Here is a 26,159-nt window from a genome sequence, read left to right as displayed (position 1 = left end):
TCAATCTAGAAGGAAAATCTAAATTATTTTGAGGAGTGAGTGATTTCAAGTCTGTTATCTGCCAATGCTTCCAAGTGCACTCCAATCATCAAACAAGCCTTCAAATCCATGCACAATCAGTCAACAATCAGTTCATGCCACTGAGATTGTAATCACTGAATACAAAAATGACAAAAACACAAAAAGTAAAGGTTTTATCAAGGGTTTGCTTTTTAATTTTTTTTTTCTGGGCGGCCGAGTTGCTGTAGAAAACTTACTGAGTTACTATGCCTGCAAAAAATCTCACAAGTTCTTGTGATTCAGGTGAAGAATTCAGTGAGTTTTTGAACCCTGATTAGTTCTACATCCCATCTGTGGCTCAAATGGCCCTAGTCAACCATTTACTTGGAGTTACAGCATTGTTTGTACAAGGGATTTTTATTATAAAGATATCTTATCATTTTTTAAATACTTTTGCCATTTTTGCTTTGAATATGGAAATTGAATAGGGGAGGGGACCGAGTAGTTGAGCATTCTAACTTGCGCTTCTTGAAATCCTATGTGGAATTTTAAATCACTCCCAGTTTTTTACAGCAGCTTACTTGGCAAGTCCCCTGCTTATAACTAAGGTTTCAGTGCCACATCATCAAATATAATGCCATATCAGCATGCTTTTTGCCAAGGTGTCCAAAACAGCCCAAAAAAAAGGTGAGACCAATAGTTGTGCATGGGGCCCCCATACTTGTGCAGCTGATGTGGCATCACATGATTGGTTTCTTTTTACAACTAAGGGTACATTTCATTCAATTATGGGTGTTAAAGTCACAACTATATTAGAATAATATTATTTATTATTAGTTAATGGTCAATTATGTAATATTTTGTAAATAATTAGTTTGATTTAGTTTGTTTCTATATACGACCTTTTCTTTTTATAAACATCATTGTTGTAATTCTTTAGAATGATCTATTGATCATTCTGTAAATATCATCGAATATTTTACCAATTACATCTTGTAATATGGTATCAGAGCCATCAGAGCTGAGAAATAATTTTTTTTGAGATTTTCTGTTATTCTAAAATTTTTTGAAAAGAATTTTTTTTAGAAAAATTTCAAAAGTTTTTTTCGAAATCTTTCTGGGAGAACTTCTTCTGAAAATTGCGATTTTGCAGGGTCGTTTTTTTCTTACTGCGATTTAAAAAAAAAAAAATCGTGTTTGAGGGTTTTTGTTTGTGTACCTAGTGTTGCAAATCTCCCACCTACGCGACCTTCTGCTTGCGTGATCTCCTGCGCGACGGCCGCATTGTCACTTTTTTAGCACCATTTTTTTGGACATTAAATCAACAAGTATGGCTATTAAATCAACAACTACTACCGCAACAATTGGAACGTGCTCAACTACTGGGTCCTCTCCCCTATGTTCTCTTGATTAAGATTAAGATTTGGAAAAAGGATTTGTACGTCAGTTATAGATTGAGGGTCTAATGTGTTAATTAGATCTATGATCATCAACCTCATGTCCTATATCAAATGTAATGACCTCTTTTGGGATTTCCACTAACTTGGCTATTTAGTGAGATAATTATACTCATGATGGACTTGATTTAAAATTGCATAATGACTCTAGACAAGATTCAATTAGCAGACCTTATATGAATATTAGATGTTCTTCTTGACAATAATATAACCTTTCAAATCTGATGTAGATTCTAATATAATGTTCCAAAAGAAATCTGTTATGAGATCAAATAAGAGGTCTGATAATTATAGATGTATGCCGAATTATCTGTGATTGCTATGTTCACCAACTTTGACCCTCTAATAGTAAGATCGCTGTGTCTAGTGGGTTCCTTTATACCATGCGATTTGAATGTCTGTGGATCTGGATTCTGATCCCTGATCACTCTATCCATTATGTCTCTTTATAAGCGTCTATGGCCTTGCAAACTGGTGGATACACCACATTCACTTGGCTGACTTAGTACTCTGCTATGAATCAGTAAAAATAACAAATATCCATTGTCCTTGTCTACAATATGATCCTCCTTTAATATGTCTTACAGTGGTCATGATGTGAGGGGTTGTATCTCCTCAGTCATGTCTTTTCAACAACTTAAACTAATCAAACTTCTAACAGCTTTGACCTTTTGTTTATAGTCCAGATTATTAACTTAACTAATCATCTTTTGATCAATCTTATTGTTCTTCACTTAATTTGTTATTAGTTAATTAAATAACGCAGATCGGAATTCTCCTTTTTGAACAGCGATAAGGTAGAGGATAATCTCTTGTTTGGGGGTCGATCTATATTACTTTCTTGATAGTGATTATGTGGAAGACTCTTTACTTGTTCATGCGATCTGCAGTGTCTTCTTTGACAGGGGTTATGTGTGAGATGATCCATGCCTAGAATTGACCCGTTGATAATGATCCATTTCTTGCTTGTAACTTAATAACAGTTCTGATCTGATCTGATTGATGGTCATGTCACTGGATGCTTTTGATTCCTTTTCTTTATAGCTCTCAATGTGAGGGAGAGGTCACACCTCTTCATTATGGATGCCCTTTGGCAAGAGACACACCCTTTCACCATTAGCACCCTTTGAAAGAGTGCAACTCTTTATTTCTTCTGCCCTTTGAAAGGGTCACAACCTTTCACAATCAGATCTGCATTTCGTATTTAAATCAGATCTGCACTTGTGATTCCCCAAATTATCCCCCTCAAATGAGGTTCTCTTCTCCCTTTTATATCTCATGTTTGAGAGAGTCACAACTTTTCATTTCATGCCTTTGACCATTCATTAATTAAATTAAAATTTAATTATATTTAATTATATTCTTTTATATTTTAGTTTTTATTTTATTATTATCATTTATCATTAAATTGTATAAAGTGGGGACATTACATTAAAAAATCATATTCTATTTTTTTTTTGCTTCTTCATGTTTTACTGCATTTAGAATATCAAGGAGAATTTTTTTCCTTGATTAACCTTGTCTCTCATATATAAGAAAATAAATTTTTGTTGTCTTCAAATACAGAATATGATTCTGATGATAAACCACGTCCAGAAACAATCAAACCTATGGTTGATGGGGGTACTGAAGGATTCAGTGGCCAGGCCAAAGTGATTTTACCTGGAGTCACACCTTGCTTCGAGTGTACCATATATCTTTTCCCACCTCAGGTTAAATTTCCTTTATGTACTCTTGCAGAGACTCCTCGGTCAGCTGCTCACTGTATTGAGTATGCTCATCTAATCCAATGGGACCAGGTGAGATTAGATTTAATAAATACTTTCTTATGCAGGCTTTGCAATTGAAACTATTGTTCCCACAATCACAAACTTGAATTCAAATGTTTTCTTTTTGTCTTGTAGGAACATCATGGAAAACCTTTTGATGAAGACAATCCAGAGCATATTCAATGGATTTATTCACAGGTGCAACATTAAGGAAATAATGAAGTATCTCATCAATTTCAAGGATTAAAACTGTATTTAAATAAAATTAAAGATGTTTCTTATTATACAGGCACTTGAAAGAGCGGACACATTTGGCATAACTGGAGTCACATACTCCTTAACTCAGGTGTGATAAATTTTTTGCAGCAGACATACCATTCTCTCTATTCATTTTACTTGTTCTATCTCAAGAGGACTGTACAATTACAGCGGTTGTGATTTTCACTTATAATTTTGTAGGGCCTTTTGGCCTTAGTTTTTCCTTGATAAAACTCCTTGTATTTGTTTACATTATTACTTTCTGCACTTGCTCAATGCGGTTTTACTGTTGACTGTCTTTGTGAATTCTAATTAATTTTTCTAGCCATTTGTATTGTTTTCTTTCTTTCTGTAGTGTACATGAGATTTTCACAGTCAATTAGATTGAGAGTAAATGCTTCTGGAAAAGCTGTGTAATTTATTAAATATTTGCATCAATGTTTCAGATCGCACTCCATGATCCATCATCAAGAAGAAAGCAAAAGATGGATCATGGAGTGCGATCCAAAGTGCTGATTTAAATAAACTTCTTTCTATCACAGTTTCCTTGTATACTTCCATCCCACAATGTGCTCATTCTAAATGTATGAAAATTGATGCTGTATGGAAGGATATGCTTGGCAAGTAAGAAAGTAATTTTATTAGTGAGCATTGAGTGACCATAGTGAGTCAGTGTGATTTGAAAGTACATCTAACCATTACAGAACAGTACTAGGATTCAATAGAACCCTAGAAGCTGAAAAATTAATTATGATTCAAGCTAAAACACCGAACTGAGCCAATCAAAATAATTCTCATTGAGAAATTATTGTGCAACGGACCAATGAGAACACTGATGTAACTTGTTTCTCATATCTTCTTCCACTTGGGGTTGTTGATTGTAACTAGGGGTATAGGGGTTCGGATTGCCTTAAGGCAAACATCCGAACCCCTTTAGGACCGGGTCCTACCCTAACGTGACCCTATCTTAAATGCCACGCTAAAACACACCACAATTAACATTAGCGCCAAAAATATCAAGGAGGCCGACTTACAAGGAGGCCGACTTTAATAGAGTAAAGAGGCATATAAGTAAAGGTCAATTTTCAAGTCAATGACAATCAATCAAGTTCAATTAAATCAGAAGGCGATTTAGCTCTGCTGTGCGAACCTAAGGAAGAGGGCGAATTTATTCAGTTTGGTGTAATATTGTCCAAGGGGACATAGCATATCTTGAGGCAAGTCATTGAAGCATACAAGGACAGATCTGATATGTGAAGATCAGATTCGAGCTAAGTATTGTACTGATATTTAGAGGAGAATATATAATCTGACCTGTGGGTCTTTCATGCTGGGTTTTTCCTCCTTGAAGGTTTTCCCAGGGTATGCTTGTTTGTCTTCTATTCTATTTCTGATTTATGTTGTTTTACTAAATACTGCAAATCTGATTACAATCTATGGCACAATTTAATCCATGTTGATTCACTAAACTACTGCAAATCTAATACAACCCAGGGCATAATTAATAACATAAATCTGGTTATCATACCTAGGGTTTAAATTAACATGGTATCAGATCTCTAGGTGTTACTAACTTCTGATTTTAGCAGATCAATTGTTGCATATAGCTGTTGTTTTCTTTTAGATTAAAGATGTCAGGTTTAAAGGCTGAAGATAGGCTTGAGGGAGCCATTGACTTTGTTGCTTGGAAAGTTCGTATTCTGTTGATCCTTGAAGAAAATGACCTACTGAAATTTATAGAAGAAGAAAGGCTGTCTCCTCCAGAAGATGCTGAAGAGCTGAAACTGTTCAAGAAAGATTCTCTCAAGGCTAGAAGGATCATAATTGAGTCTGTCAAGAATCATCTTGTCACTATCATATCTAAGTTTACATCTGCCAGAGAAATAATCAAACACTTGGAAGGGATCTATGAAGTCAACAATCTCAGCAGGGCTCTTGCCCTAAGACAACAACTTCTACACATAAAAATGAAAGAAGAAAACTCAATCATAGCCTACTTCATTAAGATCAATGAACTAAAGGACAAGCTAAGCACTCTTGATTGCCAAATCTTAGATAAAGACCTTGTTATGATTGCATTAAATGGTCTACCAGATGAATGGGAACCATTCATTCGTAGCATTGGTGGAAGAGCTGATCGTCCCAACTTTGAGCATCTTCAATCTGATTGCATCGAAGAGGAATCTCGAATTGAGGTAAGAGGAAAACTCAAAAACTCTCTCAAAGATAATCATGTTCTCTTATCTAAATCTAGGAAAGGTGGTCATTGGAAGAAAGAAAAGAGAAGCAAAGATTTTAGATCCTCCTCCTATGATCCAAGGAAAAAGTCAAGAGATTCCTCTCACATTCGTTGCTTCAGATGTGATAAGTATGGTCACTATGCCAGAGATTGTCAAAATGACCCAAAGGAAAGGGAAGATAACTTAAATGAGGTTGCCGAACAAAGTGAAGACTACCTTCTTATCTCTGCTCTTTCCAGCAATATTCCTACGGATAGCAATTCGTGGATACTTGACAGTGGTGCCTCCAGACACATCTCAGGATTTCGTGAGCATCTCTCAGATCTGATTGAAAAAGACACCAATCTTCATGTTGTAATCGGTGATGATGCTCGATACTCGGTAAAAGGTTCTGGTACTACCTCTCTAAAACTAGATTCTGGTATTTCCTTACAACTCTGTGATATTCTATTTGTACCTGGTATTAAAAGAAATCATATTTCTATTTCGGCTTTAGAAGATAAGGGTTTGCAAATAGCATTTTCTGAAGGGAAAGTACTCGTTTGGTCTAAGAAATCTAACTTCAAATTTGCTCGTATTATTGGAAATAGGTGTAATAGTTTATATAAGCTTGGAGCCAATCCAATTCAAGCTCTCATTCATGAGACCCTTGAATCATGCGAGCTATGGCATAGAAGATTGGGTCATCTTCACTTTCAAGCTCTTCCCACTCTCAGTAAAATGGTCAAAGGTATGCCTAATCTTAGTTTATCTCATGATGATGCTTGTAAAGGTTGTGCAATGGGTAAGAATGTAAAGAATCCCTTTCATAAAAGCAATAGTAGGGCTAAAGAAAGGTTAGAGCTTATTCATTCAGATTTATGTGGTCCCATGTTAGTAGCATCTCCTAGCGGTTTCCTATATTATGTTATCTTCATAGATGATTTCTCTAGGAAAACATGGATCTATTTCTTAAAACTAAAGAGTTTGAAGAAGTCCTAAACAGATTTAAAGAATTCAAAGCCCTAGTTGAAAATACTACAGGAAATCGAATTAAATGTTTGAGGTCTGACAATGGAGGTGAATACACCTTAGGTAGCTTCTATGACTTTTGTGTTAAAGCAGGAATTAAGAGGGAGTTCTGTGTTCCCTACAACCCTCAGCAAAATGGAGTTGCTGAAAGAAAGAACAGGACCATTGTTGAAGCTGCAAGAGCCATGATTCATAATCAGGACTTGCAACCTTTTCTATGGGTAGAAGCATCCAAAACCGCAGTTTATATTCAGAATAGATGTCCTCATCAAGTCCTAAAGAATGTGACACTTGAAGAAGCATTTTTAGGAATCAAACCTGACATCAGTCACCTAAGGATATTTGGAAGCCCTGTGTATGTTCATGTGCCTAAAGAAAAACGAACCAAGCTGGATCCATCTGGAAAGAAAGGCATCCTAGTAGGATACAACGAATCTTCCAAAGCCTTCAGGATCTACATTTCAGGTCAAAGGTATGTTGAGGTAAGTAGAGATGTAACTTTTGAAGAAGATATTGCTTTCAAAAGATCTAAAGGTTCATTAATCAACAATGATGATATGATGATGGAAAAACAAGATTCAATTGTTGATGCTAACCCTGAGTTACAGGAGGAGTCTACTGATCTTCCAGATCAAGAAGTTCAGAATGACTCATCAGAACCCATGCAATCTACCGATATACCTCAGGATATCGTGGTCTGCAAGAAGAGACCACTCTGGGTTAGAAATACAATTCAAGATGCTGAAGGGTTTGCTGCTCTCAGAGGAACCTTCAAAAATAGCAAGAGTGTCCAAATTCACGCCAACTACATTTCTGTGATGTGCAATATAATTGAGTCTGAACCCCACAATATCGGAGAAGCTATGTCCCATCATGCTTGGAAATTAGCCATGGATGAAGAGTATGGGTCTATCATCAAGAATGATGTCTGGGACATTGTACCCAGACCCAAAGGTAAGTCTGTTGTTTCCTCTAAATGGTTGTTTAAAATTAAACATAATGCTGATGGTAGTATTGAAAAATATAAAGCTAGGTTTGTAGCTCGTGGCTTTTCTCAAAAGGAAGGAATAGATTATGAAGAAACCTTTGCCCCTTTTGCTAGATATACCTCTATTAGGTCTATAATAGCTATTGCTGCAGCCAAAGGTTGGGAGTTGCATCAAATGGACGTTAAGACAACCTTCCTCAATGGAGTCATTGAGAAGGAAGTCTATATTGAGCAACCAGAAGGTTATGTAATCCATAAAAGAGATTCTCATGTTTGCAGGTTGAAGAAAGCTTTATATGGGCTCAAACAGGCTCCTCGCGCTTGGTATGAAAGAATTGATAAGTACTTACTAAGTTTAGGGTTTTCCAAGAATGATGCTGATGCTAACATTTACATGAAAATTTATAATAATGAGATGCTTATTTTAGTTTTGTATGTAGATGATTTATTTCTCACGGGTGAAAATAAATTAATCATAAGATGTAAAAAGGAATTAGCCTCACAATTTGAAATGAAAGATTTAGGTCTAATGCACTACTTCCTAGGGTTAGAAGTATGGCAAAGAGCTAATGAAATCTTTCTAAGTCAGGGAAAATACACTATTTATATTTTGAAAAGATTTATAATGATAGATTGTAAACCTATGCGTACTCCTATGGAATCTAACTTAAAGAAGTTAAGTGTTTCTTCAGCGAACTCAAATTTTGCAGATCCTTCTAAGTACAGGCAATTGATTGACTCCCTGATGTACCTAGTCAATACTAGGCCAGATATCTATTATGCTGTGAATGCTCTTAGTCAGTTCATGAGTTCACCGAAACATGTTCACCTGGTTGCTGCCAAGCACATTCTAAGATATCTACGTGGCACGATTGGTTATGGGCTGAAGTATACACTTAATACCCCAATCCTTCTGAAAGGCTACTCAGATTCAAATTGGGCAGGAAGTGTCAAGGACAGGAAAAGCACTTCAGGCATCTGCTTCAACTTGGGCTCCGCAGTAATCTCTTGGGCATGCAGGAAGCAATCTTTGGTAGCATTAAGCACTGCAGAAGCTGAGTACATTGCCGCATCTGTTGCATCCAGAGAAGCAGTGTGGCTTCGTAAGCTTCTTGTTGGATTATAAGGTCAAGTCAATGATCCTACCACCATTCATTGTGATAATCAAAGCTGCATAAAGATGTCAGTAAATCCTATATTTCATGATCGGTCCAAACATGTGGAAACACACTATCATTACATTCGGGATATGGTGCAGAGAGGCGCCATTCATCTAAAGTACATTAGCACAGATGAACAGATTGCTGACATCCTCACCAAACCCTTGTCCAGAGTGAAGTTCGAGTACTTCAGAGATAGACTTGGTGTCATGGAAAACGGAACCTTGATTGAGAGGGAGCTTCAATCTCAGTGACTATTGGTAGCACTTTGAATCATTCTTTGCTTGTGTGCAAGAATGAATTTCATCCAATCTATGCTTGTGTGCTAGATGGATAGTTGTAATAATGTAAAGACCCACTGGTGTATTACACTTTCAATGCTTGTGTGCTAGAACCATCCTATGCTTGTGTGCTAGGTGGAAGATGTAATTCTATGCTTGTGTGTTAGATCCATTCTATGCTTGTGTGCTAGATGGAACTTAAAAGGTTCAGATTATGTATTCTCCTCCTCCCTAGTTAAGAGGGAGTGTTGATTGTAACTAGGGGTATAGGGGTTCAGATTGCCTTAAGGCAACATCCGAACCCCTTTAGGACCGGGTCCTACCCTAACTTGACCCTATCTTAAATGCCACGCTAAAACACACCACAATTAACATTAGCGCCAAAATAACATTAGTGGCAAAAATATCAAAGAGGCCGACTTACAAGGAGGCTGACTTTAATAGAGTAAAGAGGCATATAAGTAAAGGTCAATTTGCAAGTCAATGACAATCAATCAAGTTCAATTAAATCAGAAGGCGATTTAGCTCTGCTGTGCGAACCTAAGGAAGAAGGCGAATTTATTCAGTTTGGTGTAATATTGTCCAAGGGGACATAGCATATCTTGAGGCAAGTCATTGAAGCATACAAGGACAGATCTGATATGTGAAGATCAGATTCGAGCTAAGTATTGTACTGATATTTAGAGGAGAATATATAATTTGACCTGTAGCAGTTGAGCCACCACCAGTTTCCGTTTAGGGTATGCTTGTTTGTCTTCTATTCTATTTCTGATTTATGTTGTTTTACTAAATACTGCAAATCTGATTACAATCTAGGGCACAATTTAATCCATGTTGATTCACTAAACTACTGCAAATCTAATACAACCTAGGGCATAATTAATAACATAAATCTGGTTATCATACCTAGGGTTTAAATTAACAGGGGTTGGGTCGATGTCCAGCTACCAGATAGGTCACGAGTAAAACATTGAAGCTAATGCAGGATAATTTAAATCTATGTTCCACCAAGTTTTCTGGATGGAGACAGTAGGAGAGAGGGAGACATGTTTCTGGGATGGTTTTTCTGGCATGGCATGTTTTAGGGGTCAGCAGGGGATGACAATTAAAAAAAATAGGAAAAATATAAAAATATAGGAAATTTCAAATATTCATATGATAAGAGGCATTCACCATATTGTGAAACATTGCAGCTGAATTGAGGTTTTACACGAGACATACAAATTAACAACGTTTCAATGTCTAATGATTTGAGTTTTCATTATCAATGTGCACATACAACAAATAAAAAAGCTTAAAAGGCTACAACTACTAGATGATAAAATGTAGACAACTATATTTGCTGCTGCTATGCCTATGCCTCATTTTTGCCAAAGACTTAATCAAAATCAGATTTTGAATCTGAGTTACTACCAATATCATCCAATGGAACCCCATCCAATCCCTCTTGTGCCTCCTCCCATTCTACCCTAATTTAGCAGCTTCTAGGCATTCCTTTTTAGCAGCTTCATGTTCATCTGTAGTAAATGGCCCTTGTCACTTTCAATAATAATTAAAGATTTATGCTTAGGATGTAAAATGAACTAACTTGGTGTGTATCTCAGAGGTTGTAATGTCCTCTCTTAAAAACTTAAACCAAGACAAATGCAAGCACTCATCATACAAATAAGAGGGTCATAATGTCACAAAAAGGAGCGCTTAATTTATATTATGAGATTATAATAAAATCAAAATATTAAATAAAGGCCTCTTATAATTGAAGTTTATCTTAACTAGTAATTCCTCAGAAATAAGCAAGGGTCATTTGAAGAGCTATGTCTTTTGATGGAAAATTTTATTTAAGAGAGGCCAAGCAAGGAGGTGGCAGCATGCATTGATGAACAATTCTATTTTCTAGTTTCTACTCTTTGTTGGAGCATTGAACTATGGTTCAAATAACCTGAAGACGGAACCCCTTTAGGTTTGGAATTGGAGGATGAAAACCCACAATTCCATCTGGTGATTTCACACAAAGATCGCCATTGTGCAGAATTTATTAATTGAAGAAATGTCCTTTCAAATCCACACTTTATAATTGGTGCAGCAATCCATATTCCTTGGCAGAGTTGGAATGGTTTATATTGCATAATGAACAATGGTTTAAATTTTGAAACTTGTGCAATACTTCCAATAGAAAATCTGCGCTTTCTTGCTATAACAGTGACTTACATTTGCTTTTCATATTGAAGTGTTGAAAGGCTGAATTGTGCTTAGGGTGTGACGGCGGATTGATCGGGGGACTGCGATTTATATTTTTTTGGTGGAATTTTCTGATTATCTTACAGAGATCTTCAATGTCTTTGTTTTGGATCTGTTTGTAGAGATTTCAGAACCCAATGACTCGAGAAGATATACATTCAGAGTCATATAATAGGTGACTTGGTGTTGATCATTGTATGACAGAATTATGGAGAGATTATCGATAAAGAAATTTCCTTCTGAGTACTATGCCATTTATTCCATTAGATCCATTAAATTGCTCCCGCATGATTTCATAATCGCAGAATTGTTAATTAGATAACAAATAACAATATTCATTTTATTTGAAGCAAAAAAATGTTGAGCAACTTAAAATTGGATAGATATAATAAAATATTTCATTCGGGATATTGCAGTGGTATGAGAACCAGATCTTGTCAGCTTGTGAAAGAGAGGACACCAATTGAATCTAGGAATTCAAATGCAAATGCATGCCTAAAGATGTAGTGACCAGGTAAGTGAAAATCATGTCCTACGTAATAGAAATCAATGGTGGGAAAGCAATGTTATATGTAGGAGACAAGGTTTCTAAAGAGAGAGTGAGCTTTAGGTTTACATAAGCTTCTCTACTTCATTGTTTCACATCGTTAGACCAGTAAATTATTATTTAGCAAAGGAGTGGCGAATTTATTCTTATGTTAGTAGTGATCTCATATTAGACTTTGAGTTTTCAACATTAGACTTCATTGATGCCAATACTTTCTTTTCGCTTCAGTGGTGGTGTTCTTATTGGCAATCCAAGTCACGATGTTTGCCGAATTCCGGCCATGAGGTTTAAAATTCGACAAACTTCAAAACATGGAAATTTTTTTGTTAAAATTAGCCTAAAATTTGTATGGGTAAAAAAAAACCCCTTTTTTGCGTTTTTTCCATGTTGAAAGAGAAGAATCACTTGAACGTGGCCCTGTAGCAATGTATTTATAATGATTTCTTGCAGCTAGTAGAGAGGTTGTTCATTGTTCATGGATGGCTGTAGTTGCAAGTCGAGCTGATTCGAGGGGAAATGACACACAGACTGTTTGCTCCGAGGATGGAGAAAATTAATGCGGGTGCTCTTTGAATAATTTACAGTTCGATTTTAATTTTTAGGCTTTTTTATTTTTATTTTAAATTTTTCTTTCTTAAATAAAATTCATATCTTTATTTTATGTTTCAAACCACCATGTCTAATTTTTTTTTTGGTTATCTTAGAGGTGTCCCCACGACTTGGCCTGCGACCCTGTTGTCGAGTTAGTATAGGTAAGGCGAGACTAATCCTCTGGGCTACACGATAACCCGTAGGGGACCCACCGTGAGCATGGCTGGTTAAACTACCTTTTTCGTTTGGATGAGCTTTGAACCTGCATCGATCGTCCGTGTCTTTCAATGGCTTGACCAACTGGTCTACACCTTAGGGTCTATTTAATTTTGTTTTTTACTCAATATATTAAATATAATATTTTAAATATTTAAATTAGATTTTAAATTATATCTTTTGCATTTAAAATTTAAAACTAAATATATTTATTATTTAATATATAAAATTTAATATTTTTTTTCTTTATATATTAATAGTAATTAAATTAAATTTATTATTTTATTTTTTATGAATTTATTATATTTAAAAAAATTCAAATTTATTGACAATTTGTTTTTTGAACTTTTTCCTCTTGCCAAACTTCATCTGAAATTTATTGTTGTCAAACACGAATTTGAATTTGAACCATGTGACACAGTTGGCAATCAATAGAAATCAACATTTTCTAGGCGGCAACATAAGTTCATCATCTTTCTTGTTTATTGAATTATTAACGATAGGAGATGGATGTTGATAAAGAAAAAAAGATAGATACAATGATATAGACATTTTGGGTCAGATGCTTCACAGAACCTAGAATAATATGAATGCTTTTAGAAATCAGAATAGTGAGTCAGACACTTCAGGAGCCACCAACAAAAATCAGAACAATCACTCAGAGAGAATAGTTGTTGGGTCTATTGATAGACCTCTACGATCGAACTTCATTTGTAGAGAAGAACAAAAGTCAGAACCAGGGGTCTTCAAGAGGAATACACTCCTAGATTTGTTTATACCATGGAGTAAAATGCATCTTGAAAAGGATTCAAAAGAATCAGATGAAGATGTCGAGCAGACCTTGGAAACAGTGACAAATACACCAGAGACAAATTTACAAGAGGAAGAGATAAGGAAGAATATGTGGAATGTAAGCCAAAAGAAGGGTTAAAGCCAAAGCTACGAAACATTAAGAAGGGACATATCAGTAAACAAGAACAGAAGGAATCCACAATACAAATTAGAGAAAGGTAGCAGTATGGAGGAGCACAAAACTATTGAGGATATGGAATTTGGCTCCACTAACCTTCAAGCTACAGATTTAATGTCACAAGGCTTTTTGTATCACTTCAAAGCCTTTCAAATCAGAAAAAAGAGGGAAGCTTACCTCATTTCAGCCAAGCACAAAAGACGTAACCTTGAATTTGAAATTATGTGAGGATTGGAAAAGAAGGGCAAAACTGCAAAAGAAGCTAAGTTAATAGCCGCTCAAGCAAAAAAACCTTTGTAAGAATTCAAGGAAAAATTTGCTTACATGGATAACGGAAAGCAAGAGTTTAGATACTAACTTGTGTACTCATACATCCTGCATGGAAACCTTAGGATGTGATAACAAAGCAATCAGTCTTGGGTTTTCAAGTTGGAGTCATTGACCCTTTTATCCACTAAGGACTAGGAAAGGTTAATCTGCTTAATATCATCAAGGAAGAAAAAGGTAAGCATTCTAATTATTTATATTTCTATGAGTACAATTCAAAATATGAAAGAAATGATAATAGCATAGACTTACTTTAACCTATGCACTTTCAATATTTTTGTCATCATGGAAAGTACTGTAAGCATGGGAAAAAACTTAAAAAGACGAAAGATATGACTTGCAGTAAAGGACAACTAGATCCTTTTATTGAAATAAATGATTGACTATGCACAAAGGAGCCAGATCTTGGTGTTCAGGGCACTCCTGTAATTCATGCCGACAGAAGATGCAACACTGCTGTTGTCTTGGATGTCAGCAATGGCAATCAAAAATTTGTATTTGTTGCCTAGGATTTTTGGTGAATATGTAATGAGGGAGCAAAAGATCATGGCAGCATATGATTTCATTCAATTTGATCAAGCCAATTTTTGAGGCCTAATTCTACCAAGGATAATACATATGCTTTTGCTAATACAGGTGTTTCACAATGGTAGCTGAAAAATAGACATAATGCCAGATGTATGAATAAGCAGAAATTTTGTAGTACTTGGGTCGAGCAGAGCATATTGTTTAACGACATACCTCCAGGACCACCACCTCATAGAGGATGGTGCATGAAAATGGATTTTTGTAAGGAGTAACTTGTGAAGGCTCCTTTGTTGCTATGGGAAATGGGAATGATACAGATTTCATTTCTTATTATAGTATTCATTTGATGTGAAACCTTTGTTCTAAAGTGATATCATCCCACAAAGATCACATTGGTGCAGGCAAGTTCATACAACAGCTGGCAATTGGTTTATGGGATATAATAATAACATACTCCTACAACCTACCTATGAAGGGAATCTATCATAGAGTGAAGATCTTTTTTGTCATCATTGGAAATGGGGAGGAGAAATTTGTTTACACCACTATTGCAGAGTAGCCAATCCCATCCATAGTGCAGAACTACAATGCTCCTATGTTTTACATTTAGGATAAGAGTGTAGGAAGACTAGCCTTTACAAAAAGCATTATATTGGTCCTTGCACAAAAGATTCAATCAATATCTGATACAAAATTTACCTACAGGGCTGTTTGGGTTAATAAAAAGTAAATGGCAGCTATAATTCATAATGATATGATCAGAAGCAGCCAATGACATGAGGCTGAAATGACATGCATAGAAATGCTAAGAGATCTTGGGGACTCTAGGCTAATTGGTACAACAAAGGCACAAATCATCTTGCTCCTGTGGCTGAATTTGAATGGTAGCACAATTCTTTTTGTAGGCAGCCATCTACTTATCATGTTTGTGCTGATAGAAGGAATACAGAGTCCATAAATATACAAATGCTGGAAGAGTATAATGCAAGCTATGAGGATTTCGTTAATCTTGTAGAAACACGGCTAGACCTCATAGAGTTGGCATCACTTGCAAAGGTTTCAACACTTTTCTTTGAAAGAGAACACATGGGTATAGTTACAACAGGTTTTCATCTTATGGTTAGGCAAATAGAGTATATAGCGATTAATTGCTTGGATTGACAAAATGTACTTGGTGCTCTCCAAGATGGTGGGCAATCCATAAACATTTTGGCCAAGTCAGTACAAGTGGCTCAAGGGTATTTTGAGATCGTAGAATATGGTTTGGGCAATATATGACTACATACAAATGGCGTCGACCTTATTGTGGCATTGAAGCAAGCATAGGTTGAGGCAAGCATAGTAAGTCTAGAGTCAAACATAACTGAGACAATTGGAGAAGCATCACCTAGTGTAGAGTTTCCAATAACTAATTATACTAGAGTACTGGAATAGAAGCTAACTACATCATAAGGAGGATCAAGGATTGGGAATTACACATCTCCAAGGTTGATTTGGGACCTTGGTAAGTCCAAAGGCATCCTCATTTGTGATTGTTGGAGGACAAACAATAATGGAAAGGGCAGACTATAATGTCCCCTCTTAAAAATTTAAACCATGACAAACCCAAGTGCCTATCGTATAGATAAGAGTGTCACAATATCACAAAAAGGAGGGCTTGAGTTATACTATGAAATTATATTGAAGTTAAAATATTAAATAAAGGCCTCTTCTAAAAGTTTATTTAAAATAATAAATTCTCTCAAATAATCAAGGGTCATTTGAAGAGTTATGTCTTTTGAAGGAAAATTCTATTTAAGAGAGGCTAGGCGAGAGGAGGCATGCGTTGATGAACAATTCTGTTTTCTAGTTTATTTGGAGCATTGAACTATGGTTTGAATCGTAGTTGTAAAACTCAGACTCGACAATTACTTGGTAGGCCCAATTTTGTTGTTTTTTGATCGGTAAATGCAGTCAAAGGGAACTGCACCCATTGATTACTACAAGAACATTAGCTTGACCTGCACTAGGTGAAGCCACAAATGGGGACTTTATCCCCATTGAAGAATATCCATGGACCAAAATTGAATTCCATTAACGAGATACAGAAAAGCATGAAGATCCAAATAGGACACCATAATAGCTATAGTTAATGATTTTGCTCCATGTTTAGAGTAGGAGCGAAGATGCATGATGAACATTACCTTGTTCTTCTTCCTTTTCCTTTGCACCATAGTCCTGTTATCCTTTGGTGATCCAACACCAACCACCTCTTTTGATTTCTTTGGAGACTTTCCTTTTCCCTTGAAGACAATTTTTGAGCTGTTCGTTTGATCCCCCACCACCTCATAGGACAGAGGAACTAAAGTAATCTTAATAATTTCTTGCTCTGTAGGAGGAAACCCCTCGTTGGTCCTAAGCAAGGCTTGAACTTTTCTTAGTGAAACCTTGTGACAGCCCTTCACAACTACTTTTATCGTGGAAGCGGCTTGGGGAATTTCCCGTTGGTTATTTTCCACTTTCTCTACCGAATAGTAATGGGGGGAGGCATCTTTCTACCAATAAGATTGGCAATCACTTTTTTGCTTCGAACAATGTGCAACAATATGACCCACATTGAAACATCTACAACAACGAAAGGGTAAACCCTCATAATCTAACAGCTGGTTCCAATCCCCATCAATTGTTTTTAAAAAGATATCAGCCAAAAGCTCTTTGGTCATATCCAACTCCACTAGAATACGGGCAAAGGTATTATCATAAAAATTTGAAGAGCTCTCATCCACCCCCAAAAACTTTCCTAACAAATTGCCTATAGCTTTAAAGCAAGAAATTCAAATAAAAAAAATGCAATGGAAGGTTGGGAAGTCTTACCCATATTGGAGTAGCATCAAAAGATTCAATAATAGGGTTGGACGAAGGGCACCAAGGTTTCAGCATAAGCAAATATTGCTCAAAACTCCACTGGTAATTACAGAGGATTGTATGTCTATCTCGGACATTGTCAAATACCACCATGAAAAAACCCCATGCACAGGGATAAATCTGTATATCACCTTTTAGCTGCCATGTATCTGAGATCCACTTGTGCAACATATAGAGGCACAACCAAAACCCTCGAAACCTTCCAACCAGACCCAGTTTTGCAAAATACTTTTCATTTTCTGTGACCTCTTTTCTGATTTCCTCACCAAAAATTACAATTGAGGAGGAATTGGCACAAAGGAGCGGTTTAATTGAAGGGTCATCCATGCTAGGTCTGCAAAAGACTTTCATCTTGTTGGATCAGGCAAAGGCTGAAGCCCTTGTGCGAGAACATTGGCATCGAAAGGTGGCTTCACCCCAGTGCTATGCTCATTTGTGCACTGCTGCTTAGGAGTGCTTGTACAAACCCTAGCCTCTGCAGTTTCATGCATAGGCCACATCTCGGGAGTGTAGGTATTTGTAGAGTTTTGACAGGCCCAAATTTTTTAGAAACTAGGAGTCGACAAAAAACTGGGAAAAACTCAGCAATAATTTGACAAATTTATTGAACATTTGAAAACACCTGAAGTTTTAAAAATATTCTTCAAAAAACATATATTATTGAATTTGTAGAACATATTACCGATTTAAATTAAAATTTAAGCATATAGGTCGTTTAAATGATTTTTTGTTCATATTGCAAGTCACGACTTGCAAACTTGAATTTTCATAGTTATAATTGTGAAATTCAAACTTACAAGCTGTTTAATTGACATTTTATTAATAATTTCATATTGCAAATTTAAATGATCTGCAGGTTTGAATTGTAACTATGAAAATTCCAAGCTTTTAGACTCCAACATGGAAATGAATCAAAGCATATAAAACTGTGAAAATTAAATTCAAATCCTGCAATTTTTTTATTTATAAAATTTCTGATTTCAAGCCAAAAAAAATGCTAAATGGCATTGCCAGAATTTGGAAAAATTTATTCATGAAAACCTATGATTTGTGTCCCAAATTGCATGTGTTAAATTAGCAGTTGTGTGCCAAACGTGGAAAATGCTTAAAAAAGTGTGATTTTTAAACCGCAGGTGAAAAAATGGATTTTACAGTGATTTCGACAATTTTTTTTCAAATGAATCCTGAAAATTGTAGTTTAATCGCAATTTTTTTTTTGGTAAAACTATTGCTAATTTTTGAAAAATTCGACAATGAGTTAGATGGAGAGCAACTCGCTGGGCGTGCTAGCTAGCAAGTATTTGCGAGTTTTGTGAGTACCTGGTGAGTTTTGCAACTATGGTTCAAAATTCAAATAACTTGAGGATGAAGTCTCTCTAGATTCGGATTTGGAGGACATAAACCCATTATTCACCGTTGCGCAGAATTGATTAATTTTCAATTTGTAATTGAAGAAATATCTTTTCAAATCTACAATTTATAATTGGTGTAGAGATCCATATTCTTTTGCAGGATTGGAATGATTTATATTGCATATGAACAATGGTTTGAATCTTGAAACCTGCGCAATACCTCCAATAGAAAATTTGCATGTTCAGATTGCAGCAGCGACTTACATCTGCTTTTTATATTGAAGGGTTGAAAGGCTGATTTGTGCTTAGGGTGTGAGGGCAGATTGATCAAGGGACTGCAATTAATAAATTTGTGGTAGAATTTTGTGATTATATTACAGAGATCTTCAGTGACTTTGTTGTTGATTTGTTTATAGAGATTTTGAATTCAAGTCCAGCAGAGTCGTATAATAGGTGATTTGGTGTTGATCACTGTATGACACAACTCTGGAGACACTATCAGTGAAGAAATTTCCTTCCAAGTACTATTTGTCATTTATTTAATTAGATCTATTAAACTGCTCCTACATAATTTTATAATTGCAGAATTGGTAATTATATATCAATTAACAATATTCATTCATTTTGAAGCAAAAAATTGTGAAGCAAGTTAAAATTGGGGATATTATAAAATATTTCGTTTGGGATATTACAGAGGCATAACAGTCTCATTGAAAGTTTTTCCCAACCTTTCAATCATGATATTCTCAATGCATTGTTTAGTCCTTAATGTCAGGTTGGTAAACTCACGGATAAAACAAGGATCTCCCGTCCGTACCAACTATTCATGTAACAGAACATTCTTATATCAAAGCGTGAGTAACAATAACAAAACAACTATAACAGAAGTATGATTTTTTTATAGAATTCTCAAGAATATGTCAGTACAATACCATCCTTGTTGAGGTTCCATCCGAACCATATATAGACTCGACGGTTGGCTAGGTTGCCAACCGTCACTAACTACCAATTACCCCACGGGAAGCTCTCGGCGACTCAAACATAACCAAACATAAACACCCAAATCAACTACAAACTAACATGTGTTATTGACCCCTAACACCAGCCCCCCCAAAAAGTAGTCGTCCGGATCGTCTTCCAGACGACTAAGACAACAGGAGGTGGAAAACAAAACAAAAGACTAAGACGGAGAAGGGGGAGGAGGCGTCCCTGTGGTGGTCGAAGAAGAAGGTTGTTGGCCTGTGTGGAGTTTGAGGTTCTTTTCTACCATCAGCTGCCATTCTCGTGCCTTCTTCACCATGTGTGCGGCCTCCAACAGTTTTTTGTCCTTTTGTTCCATTTGTAGAGTAAGCTCAGCCGCTTGTGCTGCCAGTACTTGCACCTCCTTCTGCATGTTGCAACAGGCCTCATAAGTAGTCACCTTCGTCTCTAGCTCAGACCTCGGGTTTTTCTCTAGTGCGGTTAACTTCGCACGCTTCTCCCCTTCCTTCTCTAGTTTTGTTGCATACAGCCGCTGTGTTTGCTGCTCTATCTGACTTTGTCGCATCTGCAGATAGACATCTCAGCCCAAGGTGCCCACTCCTTCCACCAGTTGTATGCGCGCCCATTCTTGTACCATCTCTAGCGTACTACTGTCTGGCCACCCCTGCTGCTAAAAGTGGCGTGCAAACTCGTCCGCACATCCGGAAGTCATGAAGTGGCGCAGCTTCTCAGTGTCAGCGAAGTTGCCGACGTCCATGTGCCTAGTCAACTATGCCATTCCACGTGCTATATTTGAAATCCCTTGTAGCTCCCCAAGGAACCGCCAGAGCGAGCCTGCTGGATTGCTAGGGTCTGGTGGAGTGAGGTGAAGTCCTACCAGTAGTCCTTCAGACCCGCTTTCCCCAACATTGATGATCTTTGGGCTCTGCCCACCACTTCCTGTTGCTCTATTATGCTCCTCAGTAGACATCCTCTCATCTTGATCTGTGATAGGGGTGGCCCTGTTCTGTGTCTGGTTCGGTCCAACGACCATGGCGTGTGGTGAAGGCGAGGGGGGAGGGTGAGGTGTGAGTACAAACTGCCCCAGCCACCCATCCAACGATGCATCTATATCCTCATCCGTCAGTGTCTCTAGTACTGCCAACTCCTCCAAACCATCTCCCGTCATCAGTACATCCCTTGACTCATCTCTCTCTGATGGTACCGTACTAGTACCTGTTGTGCCAGTACTCGAACTTGTCGTACCAGTACCGATTTCCTGTACGACTCCCTCTTCTTCCCCTGGTATGACCGTCTCTTGAACCATTTTATTCGGACTATGTTGTACGGCCTCCTCTGCCACCGTACGATCTACCATAATATCGCCACCTAGGTCACTAGACGTACGATCAGGCCTACTGGTACGTTATGCGGTTGGTGCAACTTGTGACTCGAGTATAGCTAGACTGATCTGCGGCAGTGACACTTGTCGTTGTTTGAACTCTACGCCTAACACCGTACGGACGACATGGATTTCCAAACTGATGCCTTTAAAATTTATATAAACCGCTTCCTTGTCCGTACGGACTTCCCTTCGTCGCTTGTACGTCAGCGTACAACCTTCTTCCTGTTGTTTGTATGGATTCTTCTTGGTTGTCGTACGACCTCTGCCTTGGGTTGCCGTACCTGTAGAGTGGTCGTACGACCTCTCCCTATTTGCTTCCCTGTATACCGTATGGTGTCTTCTGTGCAATATCCGTACGACTTCATTGTCCACAGTACAACGTTTCTTTTGCAATATCCGCTGTACGGTTTCACCGTACACCATACTTTGTTTCATGTGCAATCTTTGCCGTACGTCGTACGAGTTGATTGGGTGAGCTATGCCATACGGAATGGTGTGCTCCGTCGTATGGGGAGATGTGCTCTGCCGTACGCTGTACGGACTCCTCTCCTTTCTCTGCACTTATGTGCCGATCGTATGCGTAATCCGTACACTTTACAATACCTCTACTTCTTCGCCTGCACCGTACGAATTCAACTTCTCCTGTGACTGGACGAGATTTTTCCTTCCCTCTCTCGATTTTCTCCTGCTGTCAAGTCTGCTTCTCCGACTCTGACTTCTTTCCTGAAATGTGTACAAATGGCCTTTTTGGGGATCTTTATTATCTTTTGTCAGGGTTAGGGTTAGGCATAAGTATTTTATTAACTTTTTATAAAATAATTGCCTTTTTATCAATTGTTTTTTTTCCTTACTTATTTCGCTTACTTCTGCCTTGCATTTTAATTTTTTAATACTTGCTAACCTTGGCCTTTTTATCTCCTCCATATACTTTTCTTTTTCCACTTTTAATATCCCCTCTTATCAACGGTTTTAAACTTTTTACTTGACAACACTTTTTAAATGTAACTCTTCGTACCTTCAGTTTACTAAGGTATCCCGAGGTTAGGTTGCGTCATTCAGATGGCCCTTTTTGATCCCCAGGGTAGCTTATTGCCTCTGCGAACGCTGCTAAATGATCTTTTCGCCCCCTTAGTTTCCTCCTTGTTGTTCGGGTACTTGATTTCTTCCTTGCTCTTCCCTTGCCACTCATCCCGTCTTCCTTCCACCTTTTGTTTGATCCTTGGTTGGCGTCCTCGTCTCCTCTATTCCTCTTCACTCCTGAGGGGTCATTCTGAGTCCTTAGCCTTATCTCTGAATTGTGCAACCACATACATACGTGCGACATCCTCCTGTAGCATTGTTGTGCACAACATGTCCCCATGTACTCCAGGTCCCATATCTTGTCAACTAACGGAGCGGGTCCAACCCCCTTATACCACCCGTCAATGTAGCGACCTCCGTACTGTTGGTACCATTTTACTTTCTCTCTGTCAACCTTTGATGGTCTTGCGGGGTTAGGGATCACCCGGTATAATGAATTTGGTCCGGCTTCCAATTCGCTTGGCTGGGAGGTGATGATGAATAAGTCTTCCGTTTTCAGCACCATCTTTAAACAAGGACCTAGGGTTGCCCCGTACTCCTCTAAGTCAAGTTCTTCCTCCGGGTCTACAGGTTCCTCTCTTTATTTGCACTCTCGGCTTTCTTGCGGACTTCAGCCTCTTCATCGATATCGTATGCTATGTACCCTTCTCGAAGACCTTCATATGGGGCCCGCTTGTTCCAATGTCCTGGAACCCGTACCCATATAGCTGGATCCCCAAAATATGCGTTTGTGAGGTGCTTGTGGTTCTTGGGAATCACAACACCTTCCACCTGCTTTGGCACAAGCCGTTCTTCCATGGCTGCAAAAGGCTTTGCCCACTCTTCATCTCTCCAATAGGGCTCTGCTTTTATCACCGGGTCTTCGTCGACTTCCTTTCTCTGGCCAATGGTCCAATTCCTTTTTGTAGCGTATCCCAGCATGTTAATCCCGATCACAGGTTTGTTCCGTTCTTTGTAGACTTTTAGTTTTGAACTATTCATTGGGTCCTTGATTGGATTGTTATCTAGAGTGGATAGATTCACCACCCCGTTCTTGCCGACCTCTCTGATCTTATAGGGTCTGAGCCAACGAACTTTAAACTTCCTCGGTTGGAGTTCGTTCCAGCCGTTATACTTCAAAACCAACTGCCCTTGCCGGAAGTTGACTTGCCGTAAGCGCTTGTCATGCCAGCACTTCCGCCGTCGCTGCGCTACCTTCGTTGCCCATTGTGCCATTACCCTTCGTTCGTCCAGTTTCACCAAGTTGTCAAGCCTTGCACTCGAGCTTTCTTCATCACCGAGTCTATTATCCACCGCCACCTGGAGGCTAGTTACTGTGTACTCGGCCGATACCACTGCCTCTTGGGCGTACATGAGCTGGAACGGGGTATGCCTTGTGGTGACCTTGTAGGTTGTGCGGTAGGCCCATAGTACGGCTGGTAGCCTTTCCTCCCAGTCTTCTTGCTCCACCCCACACGACTTGTAAATTATTGACACCAACACCTTGTTGGTCGCTTTTGCCTGTCCGTTAGCTCGGGGGTAGTACGGACTAGAGAGATTGTGAAAGATTTTGAACTATACGGTCATGGTACGGATTACTTGGTTGACAAAGTGCACTCCTCTGTCATTGGTGATTTGAAGGGGTATCCCATACCTCGTGACGATTTGTTCATACAAGAACCATGCCGTACTCAAAGCCGTGTTATCTAGCAAGGCTCTCGCTTTTGCCCACTTGGTGAGGTATTCCGTAGCCACTGCAATATATTTGCATCTGTGCATGCTACTCAGTTTCAAGGGTCCTACAAAGTCCAGACCCCACCGTTCGAATGGCTCCTTTGGCTGCGAGGAAAAGTGGGGCATGAAGTCCCGCTTGAGTGGTTTTCCTCCATGTTGGCAAGTGTCACACCTGACCACCCACTCCCGGGCGTCAGTGTGTAGAGTTGGCCACCATAGACCGGCCAAAAGTACTTTCCTGGCTGTTGCATCTAGTCCCATGTGTCTGCCTGCTAACCCGTCATGTGCTTCCTTCAAAACACTGGGGATTTCCTCCTCTATAACACCTCCTTAGGATTTGGTCGGGGCCCATTTTATATTACAGGCCATTGATCAGCTGGAAAGCCTTACTCTTCAGTGCTAGCTTCTGTCGTTCCCTCGGGGACATCTCTTGTGGGAATGTGGAAGTAGAGAGGTACTGGCCGATCTTCTCGTACCATGATGGTAGTACTGCAATCTGGAACAAGTGTGCATTTGGGAATTCCTCGTTCACCCCTTCGTCTGGTTCTCTTGATCTGATCCTTGATAGTTGGTCGGCTATCACATGGGACTTGCCTGGCTGTACAATAATGGTGAAGGTGAATTCTTGCAGGAGTAGTAGCCATCTACTTACCTGACCCTGGATAATTGGTTTATTTACCAAGTACATTAGTGCCTGATGGTCCACGTAAAACGTGAACGGAGTAGCCAACAGGTAGTGGCTAAACTTTTGTACCATGTACACCATCCCGAGTGCCTCCCTCTCCGTTGTGCTGTAGTTTCGTTCAGCCCTTGACAAAAGTCGGTTGGCGAAAAAAAACGGAGTGATCTAGTCCTTGCGTCCCTACTTGTGCAAGGGTAGCACCAATTGCAAAGTTGGAGGCATTGACGTGTACGTGAAACTCCTTATTCCAATCCAGGTACACCAGTATTGGTGCACTTACCAGCCGATCTTTCAATTCCTTGAAGGCTCCTTCCTGCTCTTTACCCCATACGAACGACTCTCCCTTCCTTGTCAGCTTGTCTAGGGGCCAGTAGACTTGTGCAAAGCCTTTGATAAATCTCCGGTAGTAGCCAATGTGGCCCAAGAATGACTTCACCCGTCACATTCGTCGGATTCTCCATGTTGACAATCACTCCTATCTTATCTGGGTCTGTCTTCAGACCTTCTTTACAAACAATGTGGCCAAGAAGCTTTCCTTGCGGTACCATAAACCTGCACTTCCTCGAGTTAAGAGCTAGCCTAGCTTTCCGACACCTCTCCATACATTCTCCGAGTGCCTTTAGATGGGTGTCTTAATCACTGAAAATCGACCAATCATCCAAGAATGCCCTGAAGTTTCCTACAGACATTTTGTCAAAAATGTGTAAAATTATTCTCTGGAAGGTTGCCGGTTCATTACATAGTCCGAAGGGCATGCGATTGTAGGTGTACATCCCCTCCTCCACCACGAATGTGGTCTTTAGCTTATCTTCTTCCGCAATACTTATCTGATTGTATCTCGAGAACCCATCCAAAAATGTGTATATCTCATGCCTAGCAACTTATTTCAGAATGCTGTCAGTGAATGGGACTGGAATTGGATCTTTGATTGTTACTGCGTTTAGGTACTTGAAGTCTACGCATATCCTTATTTGATTAGCTTCCTTCTTGAGCGAAATGACTATTGGGGAAACCCAGTCACTTGTTTCCACTTCGAATATGATCCTAGCTTCCAACATTTTGTTGATTTCCTCATCACCTTGGCCACGTAATTCTTGTTCATCTTGTACGGTCTCCTCCGTATGGGTTGGGCTCTTGGTACGAGGGATATGCGATGTACACACAATTTCGGTGGTACCCCCTTCAAGTCCTTGTAGGTCTGAGTATCACCTGCGGGTCCTCGTCCTTGCCTAGATTGACTTTTTTCACATCCTTTTCCTCGTACTTGATGGGTTTGTCTCGTTCAAACTGGTGGGCTGGTGTGTCATCCACCTGTGCCATTCCCTCCTGGTACCTACCGTACTCTGGGGGAAATGATTGCAATTCCATACCACCACTTGATTCTCCAATCTCGCATATTTGTAGCATGTCGCACTCTGGGTGGAAGACCTCGTAGTCCTCCATCTGCCAATGGAAGAGTCCAGCCAGCGAACTAGTTCCATC

The 26,159-nt window shown here is 38.7% G+C and overlaps 1 protein-coding gene across 2 annotated transcripts in view; it reads left to right on the top strand.

Moving 5' to 3' along the window:
- LOC131041581 (NEDD8-activating enzyme E1 catalytic subunit) overlaps positions 1–26,159 on the top strand; it is a 58,543-nt gene that overhangs the window by 24,146 nt on the left and 8,238 nt on the right. For both annotated transcript variants that reach the window (XM_057974709.2, XM_057974710.2), the window contains 3 exons: positions 3,024–3,256; positions 3,362–3,424; positions 3,516–3,572. In XM_057974709.2, the coding sequence (XP_057830692.2) occupies positions 3,024–3,256; positions 3,362–3,424; positions 3,516–3,572 (353 nt within the window). The remainder of the gene's footprint in view (positions 1–3,023; positions 3,257–3,361; positions 3,425–3,515; positions 3,573–26,159) is intronic.

This window comes from Cryptomeria japonica, chromosome 8 (assembly GCF_030272615.1).
Source record: "Cryptomeria japonica chromosome 8, Sugi_1.0, whole genome shotgun sequence".
In the NCBI taxonomy this organism is placed as follows: Eukaryota; Viridiplantae; Streptophyta; class Pinopsida; order Cupressales; family Cupressaceae; genus Cryptomeria; species Cryptomeria japonica.
This window is presented reverse-complemented; position numbering and strand designations above follow the sequence as displayed.